Raw genomic sequence first — 22,308 nt, 5'->3', positions numbered from 1 at the left:
ACGAAACAATACAACGTTTAAATAAATTTTCTGTCATACAGTCAGAAATCAATCACACTGGTTAATCAGTCAAAAACTTAAACCATATTACACATAAAAAGTTGTTTAGTATTCTTTCACTCAGGGTAAAAATATCCTTGTTATTATCTCTTTTGTATATTAAACTGGAGCTTTCGTTAGATGTGGTAATTCACTTAAAATCTTCCGGCTGAATTATAATTGAAACGAAAACACCAATTATCTACTTTCTGGTAAGTACGTTTAGTATTAAGTCTGATATCGAGAACTAATTTCCAAAGGCTTAGCAGCCTCTAGTTTGTCCTTACTCGGATTAGCAAACTTATTGAATTAATTAGCAGGCATGACACAATAGTCTCCTCGAAGCATATTGCCAGAAGATTAAGTTATCTCAAGAGGATTGCAACCACCTCAATTATGAACGTTGATATACGTGTGTGGATTGGTGACCATACGTTTTTCCTTTTTGAGTTTAATGATTTTGGAGTGAGTTATCGATTCGATTTTCTTCTAGGGCATATAAAAATAACCGTCTTTTGATTACTGGGTCGTATGCTAATCTTTTGACTGTGACGATTAGTTCCGGATGTGCGAACTCATGGGATAAATCTGCCTATGGATGAAGTAACTGTTTGATGTTAATTCTGCCCCTTAGGGTCGGCCTAATTCTACAATTTCGACAGTATACACACTATAAATAATACGATGATCATCTCACCGTTAATTTGAATTTATTCCGGTTGAAATGATGTCGATATACTTGATAACTAACTAAGACTCACTGATTGATATTCAAAACCAACATACCTATATTAAAGATGCTTCTAGTTCAAAGAACGTCATAAACGAAGACTGGAAAAACATAATGACATAATTGAGCTGGTTAAGTGCACACAAATTTTGAAAGAAGACTAACTAACTATTAAAGTCAAAAGTCACGTTAGAAAGGTAGAGTAAAAGTATAAAAATATAAACTAAAAGTATAAGTGCTCATAATTTTTAAAAAAAGGCTGAGTAAAATAGCAAAACCAACATATTTTAAAGAAGAAATTAGTTTAGCTAACCTCAGAAAGGAAAAGAGGAAAATTAGGTAATCGAAGGTTTCTACGGTTGCCAAATTTGATTATCTACTCAATTTTAAGCCAGCTTATAGGTAATTTACAACAAATCATTTGCTTTGAAATCGCTCTAACTTTTTTCTGGTAAATCTTTTATACAATATTTTCTCTTTCTTCAACAAAAAAAGTATACTTAGTTCGTATCCATAAGATCAAAAGTTTTGGAGATAATTATTGCAATTTGTCTTCTTCTTGGAGGATGAAGCCTTGCACGAAGTTTGAAAATTGGTAATTTTAGGGATACTAACTAGGTTTTCCCTTTTTTGGCTAGAATATACTGGGAAACAGATCGGGTTCCAGTTGTCACTTGGGTGTACCCGAAAAAAGTTATGTCACTTTTAAAGCGAATTATTTGGGGGCGATGCCTTGCAACTTGTGTCTCCACGAATATGCAACCAGCAATACAGTCCTAATTCTCCAATAACAAACTACTGTCTCTCACAAATATGCAACCAGCAATACAGTCCTAATTCTCCAATATTACGCCGTCATTCTAAGACAGTAGATAAGTACTGATATAAGTTCCACCTCACATACTGACATTCAGGACAGGACCAACCAGCAAAGAAGAGGACCACAATTCCCCCCAGACCTTCCCCCCGGGTGGTGAGAATCGTATTCTCAAAATCTGGGTAGAACCTTTCCGCAGTTATTCCGATGCTAATTGGGCTCTGACTGCACTCCTGGCACTTTTCCACGCTTTGGGGAAAAACCATCCCCCACTCACCAGACCCTAAGAGATGGACGAGCGGACGAAGAAAGAAGAAATGGAGGAGAAGAAGGGAGCCAGAAGAGCCTCCGTCACCGGGGGCATCCTTTTCCCAGGATGCCGATGCAACTCTGGGAACTTCCCGAAAGGAAAAATTTCTGGACTCTTAGAGACTTACTTCCTCTTCCCGCCCTGTCCCTTTGGTCTACAGCGATGGGAGGGTGAAAAGCAATTGTCGTGCTTGATCCATCTATCTGAGGCCGCATTCCTTGCCATTGAATATTGGCGCTCTTAAAACTGAGTTTATAATCAAATTAGTTCTAAGTTGTTCATGAGTTATTTAAAAAAGACCAAATTAAAAAAATAACTTTGACCCCCTGTATTTCTGTTTCCGTTGACATTTCGTATGAGGTTAAGTTGTGGGGCCAGTTAAAGGCAGAAATGAGGCCATTGTGTTAATGCTGTTTACACTGTTCGGATCTGGATTTTGGCAATAGTATAATAGAATATACTACTTGCAAGCAAACATCAAAATTTGAAGGCGTTTGAACTGGTTGAAATGTCCTTACAGCATCAACGTGTAATAGGAACAAAAAGTGGCGCAGTCGGTTGGATTTTTTTGTGATTGCATGGGTTTACACCGTTCTGGTGTATAAATCTTCAAAAAAATTGTTTTTGCCTCACTCAATTAATTTGTTAGAAAGTTTAGGACTACTTTAATGAAGTTTAATTCATCTTAAAACACGCCAACAATGTCCTGTTTTTAAATAAATGTATAAAAGGCAAAATATGCTTTTCGACGTAAATAAAGTGAAATGCACCGATAAAACACTTCATTTATAGCCTATTCCTATGACTGTTTGCGACACCCAAAGCAACAAAAAACATCAAATGAACTCAAGATACTCGATACAAAACGGAATTGATATTGAATGTTCAGTCTACGTTCTACATGACAGATTCGCTATTCAAACAGAACTAATTCAAGGAAATTGAATTTCCAATCTCTCTCTCGCGCTCACACACGTAAATTCTGGGTGAAACTAGTTCGTTCGTCAAACAGTGGACGTCATATCGCCTTTTGTTGACACTGGTATTGGCCTGTCAGACGGCGTTCCTCTGATACTTCTGATTGGGTTATAAAATCCATTAAAAACGTGAACAAAAAACGTTGGCGCGGGGGGGAAAAGAGGGTTTTATTGACATATGGAATTGGAAAATTCCGGCCTTTACTGTTTTTTTTGTTGAGGACAATTCAGTTAAATTGTGAATAAATGGTGCATTTTTTTTATTTATTATTATAAAGTTTAAATTATACAATAGTACAGTTACTGCTATTGGAATGCCTCACTATTGGTAAACAAACTGGAAGTGTAAACCCACTTTGCATTTTGTTATCACAATGACTTTACGAACGCACCTGCGTTCATTTAGTTTAGATTACCATTTCGAGTGACTAAATTTACACTTCCAGATAACGTGTTGAGTGTGAACTGTTCATTATCAGTAACGAGTCTAGCAGAGTCAAATTTTTAGCGAAAATGTCGTTTAATGGCAAATTTGTTCTGGATCGGAATGAGAATTTTTATGAACATCTTATTGCTTTAGGTAAGCTATTTTTCTAAAAATTAACTGAAGGTTAATTATTAGTGTAATAATCAGGAATTGCCGAGGAACGTGCCAAGAATGTGGATAAACTGAAACCAACTTTAGAAATTATTGTGCGAGATAAAGAAGTGATTTTTATTAGTTACAGTGGGGAATTTCATCACAAAACTGTACTGCTCCTAGATGAGGAGGTTGATGAAACTATAGCTGTCGAATATCGCATTAAGGTAGGTTATAACATCATTATACTATATTATACAAACCATTTCCTTATTTCCATTGGGAATCCTGTAACGCTCCGGAGATTCCGTTTAAATTTAGACAACAGTCCAGTAAGTGCCATTTAATACCTTTTAGAGCATTGCAAGAAAAATAAACGACCACACGTTGGAAATCGAATCGACAGGAACATTGGCAGAGAGAGGTATCAGACGATACGAATTTTTTGATAAAAGCTTGATTATGGTAAGAATATATTTTTATCCCACGTAAAGTTATATTTAACACTCAATTGTAAAAAAAAGTGAGTGAAATTTAAAACTGCTACCTGGAAATCGACGGTGATGAAGTTCGCGTAAACTGATCATTTTTGAATCAATCGGGAAATCCGATATTTGCTAACACCAATACAGAATTATCCAGGAAATTGTAAATGCAAAACGTAAAAAGCTTTCAATAATAATTTAATCTAAATATAAAATTTTAATGAGTTTTTTAGAAAATTAGTAATTATGAAATGTGTGAAATCAGAATCTGAAAATGTCTTTTTTAAAATCGCTAGTATTCAAAAATATAATAATTTACATAGTATTCAATTCAAAATAAGCCTACTTTCGGTATAACTAGAAGTGTCATAACATTGAAAATATTTTAGTTGGATTAGACTTGTCTGTCTCGTCGTGAGACACCCTGTATAGTGTGAGGACTTATCTTTGTGATTTAAAAGATTTGCTTCCAGATTTTTGGTACAAATTTTTAAAACTAATTATAATAAAAGAAGAAAAATTAATCATAATTATTTTTTTTTGCAGACTATCGAGAATGACAACAAAAGCATACCGATCGCCAAACGATATTACACCAGACTATCATAGAAGCGTAATTATGCCAAGAGAAGTCTATTTTTAATAAGCTAATTTATTTTTAATTAATTTTTTTTTAATGTTGTCTTTAAAGTGTGCACGTTACGGGTATACAGTAGTTCTGGCGCTCTTCTCTATATTTATTGCTTTTTGTACTGCCCTTGTCATTTATTATTAAACTCTTATTGGTGGCAACTGAACTGATAAAGTATTGTAATCATTTCCAACTTTATTGTATATTAGTGGAATTTCTTGATGGCAAAATCGAAACGACAATCAGAAACCCCTGAGGGCGGACGTAGCGAACAAGCCAGGTAGAGTTAATTAAAAGATATTGCACAACACACAGGGTTGTCTCGTATTTTGCTGACCTGGATACCCTTTTGTTCCACGTAACTAGGGGGAATTAATTCTACCAAAATTAATAACATTTTTCTTTGATGTACATCGGAGAGACCACCTGCCTTCCTATACAGGATGGTCCAATATAAATCAAAACAACCAGAGTATGTTGTTACGAAGTTGTGAAATGTTATCAATACGTAAAATAGACTTTCAATGGGTCACTCTGTAGATTTACTCTTTTTGACTTTTCATGATTTCGATAACTATCTAATCTATCTAACAACCAAGACCTTACCTAAATAATATAATATACAAATATAATAATAAACTAAACAGTGTTAAAAACAAGAGCAAGGTTGCCAAAATAGGTTTCTGTCAATTAGGTCAAACGGAGGCACTATTAACCAAAAATGTAATTTTTCCAATTTTAGAAAGACTGTATGGATTAGGTCATCATCGTTGGTCACATGATCAATCTGTTGCAGTTCGCAAAAATATCACGTGGGACTTGTTGCAAGACTTAATCATAACATATCATTGTAATCAGAAGCACTATTTAAAATTTCAATATGGCGTCCAGAAAAAAGAAAAACTAATTTTTCACAATTTTTGGACTATATCTACTCAAGTTGTATAGTGGCCTTTGATTGAGCTGCGAATTCCGCAACTCTAAGGCTCAAAAAGCGAACACTGTATATTTTACTACTAAAACTCTAAAACTACACGTTTAGAAGATTTTATAAATTATTTTGACATATGAGACACTGGCGATTTCCGGGTTATTTGAGGAGATATCAAAAAAGTGATTTCACCAATGGATTGGGCGCCCCAAAATTAGTCAAAAACCACCCTTCACTAGTTTTGTTTTGATAAAGAACGCTTGAGATGCATTATTGTTAATCTGTCACTTTGACAGCTAATAACGTCAAAACCAGTCCGATTTCACTAGGGTTTATGGTACTCATTTTTGACTAATTTGGGGACGGGAAATCCATTCCAGCTGTCAAAGTGAGTACTTTCCACCCGGGTGGAAAGTAAAAGCAGGTAATTTTCATCTTTCCACCTGGTTTACACATAAGAAATAACGTTATTACATACCTGGTTGAAAAAAAAATCATTTTTTGTTGTTTTATTTCATTTTACACGTACAATTTTAGAAGGATTTTTTTCTCATTATAAAGGCAATCCAGAAATGTTGCATTATTATTACGGGGGGTGGCTTATTTTTGATGCCCTAATGCGGGTATTAAAATGTACGTTTATAGCTGGCAGAAGGGCAGTTGCGACAGGCTCCGAAATTAACTGACTGGGCATTATAACCAAAACCAATGTGATATCTGGCAAACGTTTATTTCCTCTAATTGGTAGCTTTCACTGTACGCCTAGATTAATATGGATAATATGACCTATAACACATATTGCTTCACTAATGTGGAAAGTGGAAAGTTACACACGCGGTTTCTTCCCTGTTCTATATTTCCCAATTAACTTTATATAATGGACACCACTGGCCCTAATACACACTGATAATGATTTTGTACGAGAGCCCTGTCAGACGCAGATAGTATTGACGAACGTTCATACAGCTTACGTGTATTTAATTTACCTGGTGATAAATCCTCTTCAATTACCTTAAAACAATCAACATTTTGCAGTGTGTCTAATAATTTATATAAACAACAAAAATTTTACCTTAAATCTAGCACTCATAAATGTTACCTACGCTTTCCCCTCGAACGTGACTGGAAGAAAAAGCAGGAAAGCTACTACATTCCTGGATATGTAGAATTTTATATTTATATGATATTGTCAAGAAAGGGTGCAGTTTATTGATGGTAGGGATCTGGCTTGGATATTTGCCTTCTGTCATGGGAATCCAGAAAATTTACGAGGGAATATTCACGCTTTATTTGTATTGAATGTTACGTACTCTCGTCCCAGGAGTGAAGTGACAATGACGACATGAATTCACTTCTGTCTTAGATTAGTTGTTAAGAATGTCTTGATGATATTTTGCCAAGATAATAAAAGTTGCATCCCGACGAGGTGTTAAGACTTCTAATTTGAGGCTTTTTTTCTGAGTAGTAGTAATAGTAATTTTATGTTTACAAAAACAGACAAAATTAAAAATTTTAAAAAAATTCGATAAAATTAATTAAATATGTATCGATTTGATTAACGCGATTACAGTGGATCCTCGGAAATCAGCCATGAAATATTGCCGACGAATCATAATAATAACCCCGGCATAAATCACATACCTTATCCAGGTAAAAATGTTTCGACTTTCGTGAAATCAGTCTGTCTTTTTTTTTTTTGAACGATGAAAAAGAGAAAGACGACCGTTGACGAGGCGTCGCGACGCCGTCCCAGCATCCCTGTTGGTGTTTGCGCTATCTCGCTTCAGTCCTAAGTGGGCAACGGAATAGAACGGTTTACGTTTTCGTTCCCGAAACCTTCCCTTGTCCGTAAAGTCCACTTACCTGAGTAACGCGCACCCAGTGAATTTAGAGGCTTTTTGTCCCAAAAAAAATTCGTTTTTCGACTTTCCACGAAAAGGAGGAGATCGAAAGGAGTTTTGAACAGTTTAAGTCCACTTTTAGAAAGTTTATTTCGGGAGACGCTCAAAAACGTTCCAGGCGCGAAATAATTCTGCGACAACTTCGGTAAGTATATGTTCGTATAGTTTTTTGTGTGTTTGTTTGGTCCCTGGGGATGCATTTTTTACCGGTGACTCATACTCGGGAAAGTGCGTTTCCATGCCAGGATGACAATATATTTATAAGATCGGACTTATTTATAATGCGGTTCGGCTTTTAATTGACTTTTCAAATGCTCCTTAATTAAATTACTAGCTAAGTTCGAAGTGAGCGCAACAGAATTAGCGCGCTAATTTTATAAAAGTTAAAAATAAACGTCAATCAATCTTCTACGGTTGCCACAATAAAACAATACAAACCAACAAAATTGCTAATAGCATAGTTTAGTGCAAAACCTCCAAAATGTCAGTTTCAAAAGTAATTAGTTGTCAGTCACGCCAATCAGAACATTCTAATCTAAGAAAACTGAGAATTTTTGTACAAAATATGAAATAACGGCACTTAATTGAAAATTATTTACTCCAGAAATATTATCTCAGTAATAGTAACTAAATCCTAGTACTTAAACTTTTATGGTAAAAATCAAAGTTATATGCCGTGACGTAACAAAATTGAAAAGTAAAAATGTTTTGAATGTCACAAGTATGTAGTAACATTTAGTCTTTTACTGTTTTCAAGACTTTTTGTTATTACAAAATACACTGGTGGTTTGCAAGTCCTACAATAGAACACGACTGCCTTTGGCCACAGAGAGGTCATGTGACAAACTGTCAGATGATGAACAAACCTTGAAACGCTTTGATTGATACCATTCATATCCAACGCATTCTTTGTGAAAGTACAATGTTTCGTCATTTGACATTTCTAATCCAAACGCGTTACAATCTAAAAATCACATGACACGATGATTACAAAATCAGAGGCGGTCACGCGACTTTTGGCTAATGTCACGTGACTATCTAATAATTTACAGAATGGTTGAGCTACTATTTTCAAGGCACTTATTACTCAAACATAAATTTGATTAATTTCACTAAATTGCAAAACTGAACCTTAACACACATCAAGGTAATCAGAAAAAACTACCCCGTTGAAATATGTAAAAATCTCATATGGCTGCCATAAAACCACCATTAGAACAGACACCATGTATATTACCTCCTATGAGACGGTTTCTTCACTAATTTATTAGTGAAAAAACACTACAAAATTTGGTACAGTCAGCGAGAAAGTTTGAACTGCCAGAAAATCAGTTTGAAAGGACAGTCATGGACAAAATCGCTTGTAAAACTCACGAGGAGTGAGAAAATGACAGTTTTAAGCACATTTTTGGAATCTTCATTAAATTTCCTATCCAATAACCTGAAAAAACACTACAAAACTTGGTACAGTCAGCGAGAAAGTTTGAACTGCCAGAAAATCAGTTTGAAAGGACAGTCAGGGACAAAATCTCCTGTAAAACCCAGTTGAAGTGGGAAAATGACAGTTTTAAGCACATTTTTGGAATCTTTATTAAATTTCCTATTCAATAACCTGAAAAAACACTACAAAATTTGGTACAGTCAGGGAGAAAGTTTGAACTGCCAGAAACTCAGTTTGAAAGGACAGTTAGGGACAAAATCGCCTGTAAAACCTACTTGAAGTGGAAAAATGACAGTTTTAAGCACATTTTTGGAATCTTCATTAAATTTTCTATCCACTAACCTGAAAAAACACTACGAAATTTGATACAGTCAGAGAGAAAAACGGTGTTGAAGTTTGAACTGCCAGAAACTCAGTTTGAAAGGACAGTCAGGGACAAAATCTCCTGTAAAACTCACTTGGAGTGAGAAAATGACAATTTTAAGCACATTTTTGGAATCTTTATTAAATTTCCTATTCAATAACCTGAAAAAACACTACAAAATTTGGTACAGTCAGGGAGAAAGTTTGAACTGCCAGAAACTCAGTTTGAAAGGACAGTTAGGGACAAAATCGCCTGTAAAACCTACTTGAAGTGGAAAAATGACAGTTTTAAGCACATTTTTGGAATCTTCATTAAATTTTCTATCCACTAACCTGAAAAAACACTACGAAATTTGATACAGTCAGAGAGAAAAACGGTGTTGAAGTTTGAACTGCCAGAAACTCAGTTTGAAAGGACAGTCAGGGACAAAATCTCCTGTAAAACTCACTTGGAGTGAGAAAATGACAATTTTAAGCACATTTTTGGAATCTTTATTAAATTTCCTATTCAATAACCTGAAAAAACACTACAAAATTTGGTACAGTCAGGGAGAAAGTTTGAACTGCCAGAAACTCAGTTTGAAAGGACAGTTAGGGACAAAATCGCCTGTAAAACCTACTTGAAGTGGAAAAATGACAGTTTTAAGCACATTTTTGGAATCTTCATTAAATTTTCTATCCACTAACCTGAAAAAACACTACGAAATTTGATACAGTCAGAGAGAAAAACGGTGTTGAAGTTTGAACTGCCAGAAACTCAGTTTGAAAAGACAGTCAGGGACAAAATCGCCTGTAAAACCCCCTTGAAGTGGGAAAATGACAGTTTTAAGCACATTTTTGGAATCTTCATTAAATTTCTTATCCAAAAGCCTGAAAAAACACTACGCAATTTAATACAGTCAGGGAGAAAAACGGTGTTGAAGTTTGAACTGCCAGAAACTCAGTTTGAAAGGACAGTCAGCGATAAAATCGCCTGTAAAACCCACTTGAAGGGGGAAAATGACAGTTTTAAGCACATTTTTGGAATCTTCATTAAATTTCCTATCCAATAACCTAAAAAAACACTACAAAATTTGATACAGTCAGGGAGAAAAACGGTGTTAAATAAAATGTTTATTTAAACTTTTTAATTAAGAAAAAAAAGCAGTATAAATTACCGTCACCCTAGCAATTTACTGAATATTTATCTCTTACATATAATAATTCCAGAGGAAATTCTACAAGAGAATCTGAATGAAAAATTGGCGAAAGCGACTGCGAAGATTGAATTCCAAGCCGCATTATGAAATCGCTAAAATGAATGTAATAACCTTTAGCAAGAATGTCGTAGATTTTTATGGAGGAGACTTTTTGATAAATCGTTGGTATTCCTGTTTTATTACAATTTCAATACAACACTGAAATAAGTTAGACAAAGTGGAAAGCAATACCCAATACCGCATAATACGCAGGGTGCAATTAATAAAATTAAAAGTCTGGATTCAAAGCCAAATAATGTTTGCGTTTCAATTTACATTCGACTATTTCGATGGGCTATAAATATGTATTATTGCACAAAGCATAATAATGATAATTATTATTTGCGACACACAACAAACACAGCGAGTTTCTAAAAGTGTTCGATCGTAACTTGGTAATCCCTTTAAAACGAATCTGAACATCTGTTTACGGTGGCTACATCGTAAATCTAAGTAAACCAAACTCCATCAAAGTCTCTACGTGTTGTACGTGCAGAAAAAATGTATTCCACCTGGTGTTGTACAATGTACGACAGTCAAAACTTTACTACTTAGTTTAATCTAATTAAGGTAAATCCGTGGACATTAACATAGAAAAACAAAATACGCAAAGCCGCTTACCGGTTTAGGCAAAGTTCAAAATAGGAGCTGTAAATTGAAAAGTTTAATGGGCTGTACCTGGAATTTGTCCCGGTCCAACTAAATGGATGCAACAGGAAAGTGCAGAATTAAGGCAATAAAAATATCAAAATGAAATGTTGGATGGTAAAAGTTTAAAGTCGTTAAAAGTTTTAATATCCACAGTCTTGGCGGTTTCACTCTCGTAAAGACAGCAACATATTTTTAATGGTTGTTTTATCAAAACGCGTAAAACTTATGTGGTTGTAAAACTAATCAAGAAAATCAGCTTTTTTGCAATCACTCTCAAATGCTGCATATGTAGATCTACGATTTCTGTTAACATTTTACCATTAATGGCTATCGATCCAACCAAGCTTTCATAAACCAACAGTTCAATACAACAAAAGAGCATTCTACTCTAACGTTACTGAAATTCATTATCCTCGGCTACTTATCACATTTACACTTAGTTTCCCCTCGAGATATCCTCACAGCTACCGGGGACAATGCTATATAAACCATCCATTCTTCTTATGTTACATCAACGACTTTACGTCACTACTACTCTCTTGTATAGCCATTATGCTGTCCTGTTGGTTCAGAACAGAGGAACTGGTTTAAATTTATCTCAGTTATAAAATTCACTTGCCCCTAACTCAATTAGCGAACGAAACACAGATTTCAATATCTTTTATATTGAATTCGCTGAAAAATAAAATTTTCCGATAGGAACACATTGTGTATACATAAATCCATGAAAAATGATCTCTCACCGAGCTCATACGAAAGAGGACGTAACTGGTTCACCGTTGTGTGCTTGTTCAAATTTAAGGGCACAAAAGATGTGCTTTATTCGACAGAATAAAGAAAATATGCAGTTTTATATTGTGTTTGAGGTTTTTCTTCTGATAAGATGAGACTTTGATTATTATTGTTGTTGTTGTTAAACAAATTTGTAACGAGTGTTATTAAAAACGTATAAAAATGCAAATTTAACACAAAAAAGCTGCAACCAATAATATGTAACAAAGCTTGCTCGAATTATAATCCACCACCGGATTAAAATTTTCCACATTACGTTTGATCGATTGTTTTGTAATTTCCACCGTTAAAATTCGCACAATTTTCTACTTAAGAGGCACAAAAAACCTGAAAAAGTAACAAAGCCAGAAGTAGAATGTAATTTTCAACCATACGTAATAACGAGGCAGAAAGAGAAACCATTCTTTTTGGTCCATTTCGTTTAAAAGCTCGTTTGCCACATACGCCAGAACTGAAACATTTATTACAATTACCTCTCTGACTGTCCTTAATATGAGAGGAAAGTCGATAGTCTGTTAAGCCTTTATTTATATTAATGACCTTTCTGGGAGCCAGGACCTTTTCCGCAAATTAGCCACCAGGGTTAATTCGCAAGACACCCGAAAACTTTACCAAACTTTAACTACTTTTCAAGTTAGTTTTTAATAGCAAAGACAAACAATGAAAACATTTTCAGAGAAGAATTGAATGGAATAATTTGGAAAAACAAAGTTTGTTAGTTTTTATTTTAGCAAATAGACAAGGAAGGCCTAAAAGCTATTTTTTCTTTTTTCAGTATGATGTACTGAACACATTAAATTCTCCGGTTAGAAAAATAAAACGTCAATCATAATCACCTGAATTATGTACATCATCTGACAGACAAAATATTAATGTTAGTTTGGAAAAATAGGGAAAATTTGAGGATATTCAGTGGAAGTGTTTCAGGTAACACAAACTGCTAATAAGTTTAAGACATAATAATAAATCAAAAATAAAAAATTATAAAAAATTGGTATAAATATACCCTTTGCTGTAACTATTAAGTAAAATACTACAAAATGAGACAAAACTGGCCTTCCTAGCTCTTCATGTTACCGAGATATTGAATTTCAAAAAGTAGTAAAAAAAAGACTTCTAATACCTCCTTTCAATTTTTTTGAAAAATGAAACATTTTAAAGAGCTTTTTTTAGGCCAAAATTTGAAAATAAAATTTTTGCACTAAAAAAGTTTTCTACCAGACTAACAGAAGAAGAATTAAACGGAGAGACGTAAAGAAGAAATAAAGATACCAAAATTAGTCCCATAAAAATATAAAGTTTCAAAAAGTTGTACTTAATTCATGATAATCTTGTTTGACCACCCAGTATAGCATTCTACGCAATTATAAGAGTAAAATCAAACTGACAGATATTGAAATTATATAAAACTGTTGCGCTTGTTAACGTCAGTTTTCAATGCAGTTTCTTCAAACTAGCTCAAACTTTAAAAGGGAACTGTGTTGTTTACCAAATTCCAAGTTTTGTTCGTGACAACTACTGACTAAACTCGAAAACTAGAAATCTTTGCTCTAAAATATAATGCGGAGCGAGAAGTAACTTTCCAATTTCCCCGGAAACTTTTCCCCCAGCCTTCGGTCAAGTCATTTTAACATATTATCTAGCGCCTAGAATAGAAAGTTAGTAGTGGCAGGTAAATGCATATTGAGCACAAGTAGTGATGGGTAAATTTACCGTAAAATTAAGTGCGACAGAAAAATTTAGCAATTTTACCAGTAAATTTATGGGTCTAATTGAAATTTGCTTCAGGAGGTTAGTTTAGCAGTTCTTTACGAACATTTTTGCTCTCCTGCAAATTTTTTGTAACTTACACCATTTTCCAGTTATTTAGGAAAAACTGGGTTGATTGCGGTTTGAAATTTAAGCAGCATGAAACTCGGTTTATTTTGTGAGTTCAGGGAGGTTGAACCAATCAAATTAACCGTTTCCTCTTTCCAGTGGTGTTGAGCAAAAAAAACACTCAATCACCATAATTTTCATGTACACCCTGTATACTGGAAATAAAATCGGTCATGCAAACTTACGGTGCTGAGTTAAGAAGTTGATTAGAAACATTTTTGGTCTTTTGCATTTTTTTTGTAACTTAATAATATTTTACCAGTTTTTCAAAATTGGAACTACATTTTTAAGGTCACGTGACGTGTTTTTGACAGGTGTCAACTGGACTTTACAGTGTTGTAAGCTCTAAAATTGCATAATCAAAGTTACGTTATGTGTCTCTTTAGAATGTCAGCTTTTACAACTGTCTAAAATACTCTAAATTTAATTTACCAAATTTTTAAAATTTAAACTACATTTTAAAGGTCACGTGATTAATTTTGACAGATGTCAACTGGCCTTTACGGTGTTGCAAGCTCAAAAATTGATTTATCAAAGTCACGTGACGTGGATTTTGCAATTCCAGTTTTTACAACTGTCTAAATTTAATTTAACAATTTTCCAAAGTTTAAACTGCGTTTTGAAGGTCACGTGACTGTTTTTGACAATGTCAACTGGCTTTTACAGTGTTGCATGCTCAAAAATTGAATTATCAAAGTCACGTGACGTAGTCCTTACAATTTTACCAGTGTGTAAATTTAAAATACCAATTTTTTAAATAATAGGTGTTTGTTTGACAACGTGCTAACTTGGTTACTATGACAGAAGATTTGCTCAAACGTGAAAATATAACCCGTAATTTTAGACAACCATTCAAAAAATAATTTTTTATTTATCAGAATTTGGAAAAACAGTCACCTGACCTTAGAAAATCAATTTTAAGCTTTCAGCATAAGGTCAACTCAAGTGTCAAAAATTTGGAAAAATGTTTACGTTGTCACCTAACCTAACTTAAAAATTGTTACCGTTTCTGAGTTATTTAGCATAAACTAGTTTCGTGCAACAAATTTATAAAACATTGTGATCTAAAATTTGAACACGGTTTAAAAAAACAAAAGGTTGGAGTTACTGAATCATGTTTTAAGCACATTTTTGGATCTAATGACATAAATAAATACTACAAAGTCAGGTAAAATCAGGGAGAAAATTGGTGTCAAAGTTTGAAACGGTTAGTTGACGGTTAGGGAAAAAATCGCTTGTAAAGCCCACTTGGAGTTAGAAAATGATTGCTTTAAGCACATTTTTGGAATCCTCATTAAATTTCCTATCCAATAACCTGAAAAAACATTAAAAATTTTAGTACAGTCAGCGAAAATAGCAGTGTCAAAGTTTGAAATGACAGTCAGGGACAAAATCGCCTGTAAAACCTACTTGGAGTGAGAAAATAACTGTTTTAAGCAAATTTTTGAAATCCTCATTAAATTTCCTATCCAATATCCTGAAAAAACACTAGAAAATTTGGTAGAGTCAGGGAGAAAAGTTTGAACTGCCAGAAACGTAGTATTTGCAATTTACCAGTAATTTACCGGTCAAACTTTCCTGGTAAAGTAAAATATTTTCTTTACTAGTTGTGACGTACGAAAACCTTCCAAGTATCCGAATCCTCCTCGTAAACTTTACAATTAACGTTTCTTTTTGGAATAACTCTCATCTGAACGAACAAAGAAAAGACATCAGCCGCCGACATTCTCAGACGTTTCAAATGTTTTATATAAATTTGCGCGACGGTTTGAATTTTTATCTAGCTTTTCGTGGGTTTGATGTCTGCAAAAAAAGGTTTCGCAGTAATCCAGGAATGACGTACATTTTTCCGTGCCAAATTTGATGTTTCAGCGCAAAAAGCACAGTAAATGGCATCACTAATACGGTTAAAAATCTAATTGAGTTGTTACAGCTCGCTTCGGTTATTTAACTTTATCCAGTTTGAGTTTTTTTTTTTAGTTAGTGGAGTGTTCCCGTCGGTTTCTGCTCGGAATTTTAAGAGCCATTTTAAAGGAAATTAGAACAAAATGTGAAATTTAGTTTTAATCAAATTGAACATTTTTATAGTTTTTTTCTCAACTTTTGGAGTTTTTTAGTAACGTCAATAAGCTTTGTATAGTAAATTTATCGGGTTAGGACAAGCTGAACGTTAAAAGCCTCGTAATATTTCCTTATTTCGTCGAAATGCCTTAAGCAAATACAAATGGCATACATATAGTTAGAGTCAAGAAGCGTGCATAGGTAAACTCGCGTTACGAGATAGAGAGGAAAATGTTTTTGTTTTGAGGTAGAATTTTCTTCAGCATGTACGTTTTTTCTTTCTTTTAATTACGTTTTGGAGTAACTCAATATAGTTGTGTTCTGGGAGTGGCAAAGTACACTTGACGGTTTGTTATTATATTGTGCATAAGTGTAAGTTATTAGGTACTGTAAGCACTTTCAACAACATAAACCATGCTGTGTAATTTGTTTGTTGTTTTCCTTTGTTTTTTTCTCTTGTTTTGTTGGTATATATACACATTTTATTATATATACGATATTTTCATATTTTGGAGTGTCACAGCTTCTAACCAGAATAAGTTAGAGCCAAAAATATTATAGAAATTTTGTAAACTGGATTTTCTGGCACGTTTTTAATAAATGGCAAAACAAAACTGGAGTTAGTTAAAAAAAGTAATCAAAATTATTAAGCCAGTCGTGAACATAATTCCAAAAAGTATGACACACATTTTTGTTAAGAAATTAATTTTTCTTGCACTAAACTTGTTAAAATCGAGTATTAATTACCAACACGTTAAAAATAAGTGAGTCGACGTGAAATCAGCGATATTCTCATTCGGACATCCCATTTTAATTAGCATGATAAACGGAGATACGAAATCGAGTGTTGAAGAGGGTGAATCTGGAATTAATTCGCAAAGTCAGAAATTCCACCGAGTGGATCCTGTACTGCGATAACATCCCAAAAGCTGCTCATTAGATACGTCGGTCGGATTGAAGGCACTAATTGGCGGATTTTAGAATTAATTAAGCACCGATCTATTTCCAGCTGGAAAAACTGCACAATTGTGTGATGCGCTTAAAGGTTATTTGTTAAATTAAACAGGTGAAACTGTTGAAATGTTAATAACATTTCCAGTCGCGCCCTTATAAAATATTCAATTTGAAAGCCCGCACTAAAGTGGATGGCTTCATAAATGCCCTGTTTTATTCAAATTGGGAAAGTTTCCAAAACTGCTAAACTTTGCCAGCTCTGGATTTTTTACTGAGACTCTTAGTTACTCCATAAAGTCTTTTCCGTGAATTAAATTTATGTCAACAATTTCAGGTTTTATTCGTCTTTGTTTAAACGCCAAGAATATTAAGTGCGTAAGAGGTTTAGGTTCGAAAATTGTTGAAAAATTACCAGAGCGAAAATGTTTCCTTGAAAACAACTTTGTCTAATTACTTGGAACATAATTCTCCTTTGAAAGGGGAGATCGATAGAAGCAAACGAGTCGGATACCCTCAAAACATTAATAATGCATCCTTTCGTGCTTTGCTTGGCCGGAACTTATCATAAACTTTTCTTATTGGTCGGATAGTTAATCCTAACGCCAGGTAACACAATTTACTTTGTGAGGATTGAATTCACGCAAGAACTTTTAGGAAAACAACGTAATGGATTAAGTTATTAAGAAACAACATTGTATCTGAGAAATTTTGTTAGGGGGTTAAAGGAAAATTTGTAACAGGATCCACTACTACTACGTTTTACTCATTAAAATGCAAAAACTTGCTTGTTAACCATGGAAAAGGTTGTGGCCTACATATCAAGTTGCTTGATGCGGAAAAATTCAGATTTGGAAGAGGGAAAACCAACTTTATGTTACATGTACACGTTGGTAACAAGTTTTTAATTATACGACACACAAAAATAAGACCCAATAAAATGACTGGAAACAATTAACCGGATAATTTCTTGGTCGTTAGTCGGTTGAAATGTCTATTTTCCAGTTATTTTTGGTTAATGAACGTGGCTAAAAATACTAGTTTAGCGCAACTGAAAAATGATTCTGCACATAGTTTTAATCAGCCTGTCTAAACGAAATCGTATTAACCTAGAATCTGGGTAAAGTGTTTACAAAAATTTCCATAATCCCTCTTATGGGCCACAAATTTGGGATTTGGCTTGTCAGCAATCTCGATTATAAGACTGAAATTTGCATCGCTTCATTTTCCACGGAATTGAGCATATACAGCAGCAGCATATACATATTATGGTAATATTGTATTAAAACGCCATTCAAGCCGCAATATTCCCCTCCTCAACGCGTTTAGGTAAGAAAGCCCCGCGAGGCAATTTCATTACTGCTAAAAAATATAATTAAAAACCACCTAATATCAGGGGAGTTGCAGCAATGTTTTATTAACTTTTCGACAAATTTCTAATGTAAGCAACCTTAAAGTTCACAAAACTAGCTCCAGTTTATTATTCCTTCTCCCAGTTTCTAAACTCCCAAGAGCGTGTTATTAATTTGGACCCAAAAGTAAATTCAAACCGGTCACAATGAGAGTCGGACAACTTTATAGATGATTACGAGCACGAGAAAATGTTTGAATACACATAGCAAAAATCAAAGTAAAATTGTGTGACGTAACAATGTTATAGAAGGTCTCTTTGCAGAAAAAATCTCAAATTAATAATCAGAAGAATATGATAGTTGTTGTGCAACATCTCTCTATCAGTTAGAAAGTACAGATGGCGTTCCCAAATCTAGGAACAGCCCCATTAAGAAGAATATGTCCAGCTATTGCCCATTAGCCAGAAAATATGACGTGAGTATTATCAACCAATAAAAATCAATATTTTCCTATTTTCCAAATTAAGTATGACGTAGCTAACTTTGAGCGTTGCTATTGGATGTAATAATCTCCACCTTTTATTTTGACTTTTGACATGGTTTACGACGTTGACGTCCCAAATGCGGTTAGGTTAACTTTTGTATTTGTCTCCCTCTATACTAGAAAGCCGAAAATGTTACTTTTAATGGCGGGTTAGCGGTTTTCGTTTTATACACATGCAGTAAGAAATATGTTTTTTTTTTATTATTTCGTGTAGTTGATTGCACGTTGTGAGAGAAAAATCAAAAAAAGTTCATTTCTGATCCAGATATGTATAGATAAAGCTTTTTATACACAATCAAGTCCAGCCTAAACAAATTGGTTAGAACATTTGTCCTGGAAAATACAACACACAACAAACTAGTTTAAACACTGTTCAATGTAAGAAAATATGTAAATCCTTGAAACTAGGTAAGCAAAACTGGTAAATGGTTCTTATGTTATTACCAAGAACATTCATTCAAAATTATTTTTGTTGCTCTCACAATGAAGGATGCTTTAAAATGCAACTCACATACCTGTGCATGTAACGATTACCTAATAAGTTTACTGTACTAGAAAGCACTTGTACCTACCATTGAGTATAGTGTTGGAGTAAAATCATTCCACTTCAAAGTGTTCAAACACTGTTGAGTTAGATCCGGTTTTTTGTAAAGTAAACAAGGCTTTTTCCTGAATTGCTGGTACAATGTGGCTTGAAAAACTTATGAACGGCAGCAAACAACAATAACTTACGCAAATAGTAAGTAAGTATTGATTTTAAACCGTAAAAATTCATCAAATCCTCAAAAAACTCAATTTCCACAATACAAACTGTCACTATTACCGCCATATTGGAATTTTTGACAAGGCTTTCTAGTATAGTAGGCGGTGGTTAGGTTCAAAGCTAGAGCATGGCTATACTGTTTTAATGGCGTTTGATAGAAAAGGATGCATATACACTACTTGAAAAAAAGCACAAAACTTAGCAGCGTGGCGCGGTAGGTTGGCAAGAACATTAAAATAAAATTACTAACTTTAACTTAACTATTTGGTTTAACTGTCATTATAACTCAGGGTTAAAATTAAACTAAAACTCTACAATTGTCCCTTAGTTCAACTATTATTAACAAGTAATATAAAAATAATCTCTGTTATCATCATTTCCGATGGAAATTGCTAGCGAGTTCAAGCCATTTAAAGATTTTTGAACTGGTGCCAAACATAACCTCATTTGGCACGTCAGCAAAGAGTCGACTCCTAAATAGATGAGTTAAATGAATGTAGCATCCATTATTGTCTTTGTCGGGCGTTGGAATATGTAGCTGGCAGGGCAGAGTGTACTGATAAGTCGTCGCGAATGGATTTCAATAAAATGGAACATAATGGACCTTTGTGTTCCCCGCTCAGTCGAATAGGTTTTGTGCCCTCTCTAGTTTCGATTAATGAAATGATGATGATGAAATGTCAAAAAAGAGGGGAGCAGACAAGTTTGCTTCAACACTTAACCCTCAACAAACAATCGTGTGTTTTTACTGTTTTGTTAAAAGTATGAATGTAATTAGTATCCTGGCGACATCTATGTAAGTTTCAACAAACTAGTGTAATGTGATGGGGTTTTTCAAATTAACTGCAATTTTCTTTTCCTTACCTTTCTTTTTTTCTTTGTTTTCAGTTTTTGACTTATTTTTGATTTGATATTATTTTAGAGCAATTTCTAGAACAAATTTCTGAATTTTGGACGGATTTAACAGCGCTTTGAGTCGTCTCTGACAGTTCGATATTTTCATTAGCGACAGCTGGAAAATACGCTCCTCTCAATTTAACCGGAATATTTATGCCTTTCTACGCTCCACATTCCCATTAAGGTGTCAGTCGAGTTTGTTTAGTGCGAATTAGTTTGAATACACGTTCCCGGAATGTGTAGGTGCAGTCCTGGAATTTCATGAGCGATCACATACGTCCCCAAAGCCCCTTTTCCGTAAATCGATACTCTCTGACTTATCGAATATCAAGATCACGATGATCAGGTGCGCTAATAAGATAAGCCGTTAATTCAATTTTAAATGGTCTTTCTCTCTGCGACAAAATTTCGAGATCTATAGAAAATGAGAGCTCCCGGCCAATAATGCGAAATGAAAATTGGCACGTTTCCGTTCATCTTTAAAAGGCTGATAAAGCAGGGCACTTCGACCGGAAATATTAGTTTTAGAAAATGGATTCGTTATCCGATATTCCGATTTCTTTCATTCCGTTATTATTATTTTAACGAAACTGGATTTAACACTTTTTAGTTCATAAATTGTAATAACAGTTGCCAATTTTCAGGTTAATGAGTAGGCGGAGTTTTCAAAAGTCACGCCCATAGGCTTAAGTTTGCAATCTGTTATTGGTAAGAAATTTTAGTGAAGGCGGAGCCTACTTAAGCAACGCCTCTAAGCTTTCAAATAAGTCATTTCTGTTCTTGACACAGATTAGGGGTGAAACCTATCAACATCACCTAAAAAAAGCCACACACACGCCTTTAAGAAAAAAATAAGTTTAGTAGTTGGTTAAAGGCGGGGTCTAACAAAACCACGCCTTCAAAGGAGCTATAGGGCTCCAATTGGGGGTAAAAAGAGTAAGTGGGCGGAGCTTAGAAACAACACACACACCCAAATTGTTTTGTGTAAAATTTGGTAGCAACTAAAGCATAACATGTAATGATTTATATTAATCAACTTTGACTTTTACAACTTAAACACAAATGTAATCATTGGAGCCCAAGACTGCAAAACAGGCTGAATATTTAATAAAAAGTTTTTGATGGCTTCTCCTTTACTGCCGCAATAAACTTGAACACTTCACACACTTTACATGAAATAAATACAAGATTTGCCTCAATTAGAAACCATTGCACAAGTTTGTGTCACAAGTTAAACAACCAAAGTTCAACCCGTCCAAAATGAGGTTCTTCATCAAAAAATCGCACACGTCTTCGTCTTCCACGTATTTGTACGAACAAAATCTGGCAGTTTCAGCTGGAAAACAATCAAGTTTCATCCCAAATCCACTGAAATGATAATTATCTTACTGTGAGTGGCGTTACTCATGGACAGTTTGGTGCATGTTCCTCCGGAAACGCTGGCAAATGTTAAGTTTTCAGCTTTATTAAACATTTCGAGGGAGGTTAAAGACTCTGAAATACTATCAATTTGACATACGGTTGCGGTGGTAAGGTCTACAGGGTTGCCACAACCGCTCAAACCCTTAAAACAGTAGTAACATTCAGTTGGATCCCCAGTGACCAACCCTGTAATAATTAAATGTAATGTTGTTTTGATTAGAGAATGAGTACTTACCTGCCAACAGGGTTACCAACGAAAGTACACTTGAAAAAGTCATTTTTGATACAATAATAAGCTTTTGTAAAGTATTTATAGGCTTGGACGAATTGATAATTTTTGGTAATTGAATTAAAAAAAAAAAACGATATTTTATCATCCAACTATCTAAGCTTACTAATTATTTGACTTTCGAAACAAGGTGAGTGGATTGGAATTTCAAAGAGTACTCAGCTGATTTCCTTTCCTTTATCTTTATTCAAAAACTTAAGTATTTGTAATTAACTAAAAATAAACGAGTGATACGCGAAATTTAAGAGAAAAACGGTGATTAACG

At 34.3% G+C, this 22,308-nt stretch overlaps 3 protein-coding genes and 2 long non-coding RNA genes across 7 annotated transcripts in view; 3 read left to right on the top strand and 2 right to left on the bottom strand.

Moving 5' to 3' along the window:
• The first annotated feature begins 3 nt into the window (after positions 1 to 3).
• On the top strand, positions 4 to 614 carry LOC145731034 (uncharacterized). Its single transcript, XR_014178730.1, has 3 exons — positions 4 to 125; positions 181 to 251; positions 309 to 614. It is a non-coding gene; the product is annotated as an uncharacterized LOC145731034 (long non-coding RNA).
• A 2,568-nt stretch (positions 615 to 3,182) lies between these two features.
• Positions 3,183 to 4,735, top strand: LOC145731027 (fatty acid-binding protein-like). 2 transcript variants are annotated; one of them, XM_081982596.1, is made up of 5 exons: positions 3,183 to 3,201; positions 3,320 to 3,453; positions 3,508 to 3,680; positions 3,811 to 3,918; positions 4,485 to 4,735. In XM_081982596.1, exons 2-5 carry the CDS (start codon positions 3,387 to 3,389, stop codon positions 4,545 to 4,547), a joined length of 411 nt encoding a protein of 136 aa, XP_081838722.1. In that variant the 5' UTR covers positions 3,183 to 3,201; positions 3,320 to 3,386; the 3' UTR covers positions 4,548 to 4,735. The 2 variants fall into 2 exon arrangements, with proteins under 2 accessions (XP_081838722.1, XP_081838721.1); XM_081982595.1 differs by lacking the exon at positions 3,183 to 3,201 and having other exon boundaries at positions 3,228 to 3,453.
• Positions 4,736 to 7,003: 2,268 nt separating this feature from the next.
• Positions 7,004 to 7,522, bottom strand: LOC145731031 (uncharacterized). The gene is made up of 2 exons (XR_014178727.1): positions 7,364 to 7,522; positions 7,004 to 7,289 (listed from the first exon to the last, which is right to left on the bottom strand). It is a non-coding gene; the product is annotated as an uncharacterized LOC145731031 (long non-coding RNA).
• mub (poly(rC)-binding protein mub) overlaps positions 7,404 to 22,308 on the top strand; it is a 57,981-nt gene continuing 43,076 nt past the window's right edge. Inside the window, exon 1 of one of the 2 annotated variants that reach the window (XM_081982559.1) lies at positions 7,404 to 7,546. The gene's annotated coding sequence lies outside the window, so the exon portion shown is untranslated. The remainder of the gene's footprint in view (positions 7,547 to 22,308) is intronic. The other variant, XM_081982560.1, reaches the window with a different exon arrangement.
• On the bottom strand, positions 21,342 to 22,151 carry LOC145730846 (uncharacterized). The gene is made up of 3 exons (XM_081982288.1): positions 21,990 to 22,151; positions 21,722 to 21,940; positions 21,342 to 21,668 (listed from the first exon to the last, which is right to left on the bottom strand). Exons 1-3 carry the CDS (start codon positions 22,129 to 22,131, stop codon positions 21,532 to 21,534), a joined length of 498 nt encoding a protein of 165 aa, XP_081838414.1. The 5' UTR covers positions 22,132 to 22,151; the 3' UTR covers positions 21,342 to 21,531.

The sequence above is a fragment of the Ips typographus genome, linkage group LG6 (genome assembly GCF_016097725.1).
Source record: "Ips typographus isolate SLU linkage group LG6, UJ_Ityp_2.0, whole genome shotgun sequence".
Classification (NCBI taxonomy): domain Eukaryota; kingdom Metazoa; phylum Arthropoda; class Insecta; order Coleoptera; family Curculionidae; genus Ips; species Ips typographus.
The sequence above is the reverse complement of the archived record's forward strand: the minus strand, read 5'-3'. Positions and strand labels throughout refer to the sequence as shown.

Bases quoted from the DNA above. Each gene is read 5' to 3' on its own strand.
- LOC145731027 (XM_081982596.1), top strand. From the start codon at position 3,387: ATGTCGTTTAATGGCAAATTTGTTCTGGATCGGAATGAGAATTTTTAT. The intron at 3,454-3,507 runs GTAAGCTATTTT...TGTAATAATCAG, and splicing joins TGAACATCTTATTGCTTTAG to GAATTGCCGAGGAACGTGCC. The intron at 3,919-4,484 runs GTAAGAATATAT...TTTTTTTTGCAG, and splicing joins TTGATAAAAGCTTGATTATG to ACTATCGAGAATGACAACAA.
- LOC145730846 (XM_081982288.1), bottom strand. From the start codon at position 22,131: ATGATAAAATATCGTTTTTTTTTTTTAATTCAATTACCAAAAATTATC. The intron at 21,941-21,989 runs GTAAGTACTCAT...TAATTATTACAG, and splicing joins GTTGGTAACCCTGTTGGCAG to GGTTGGTCACTGGGGATCCA. The intron at 21,669-21,721 runs GTAAGATAATTA...ATTGTTTTCCAG, and splicing joins CATGAGTAACGCCACTCACA to CTGAAACTGCCAGATTTTGT.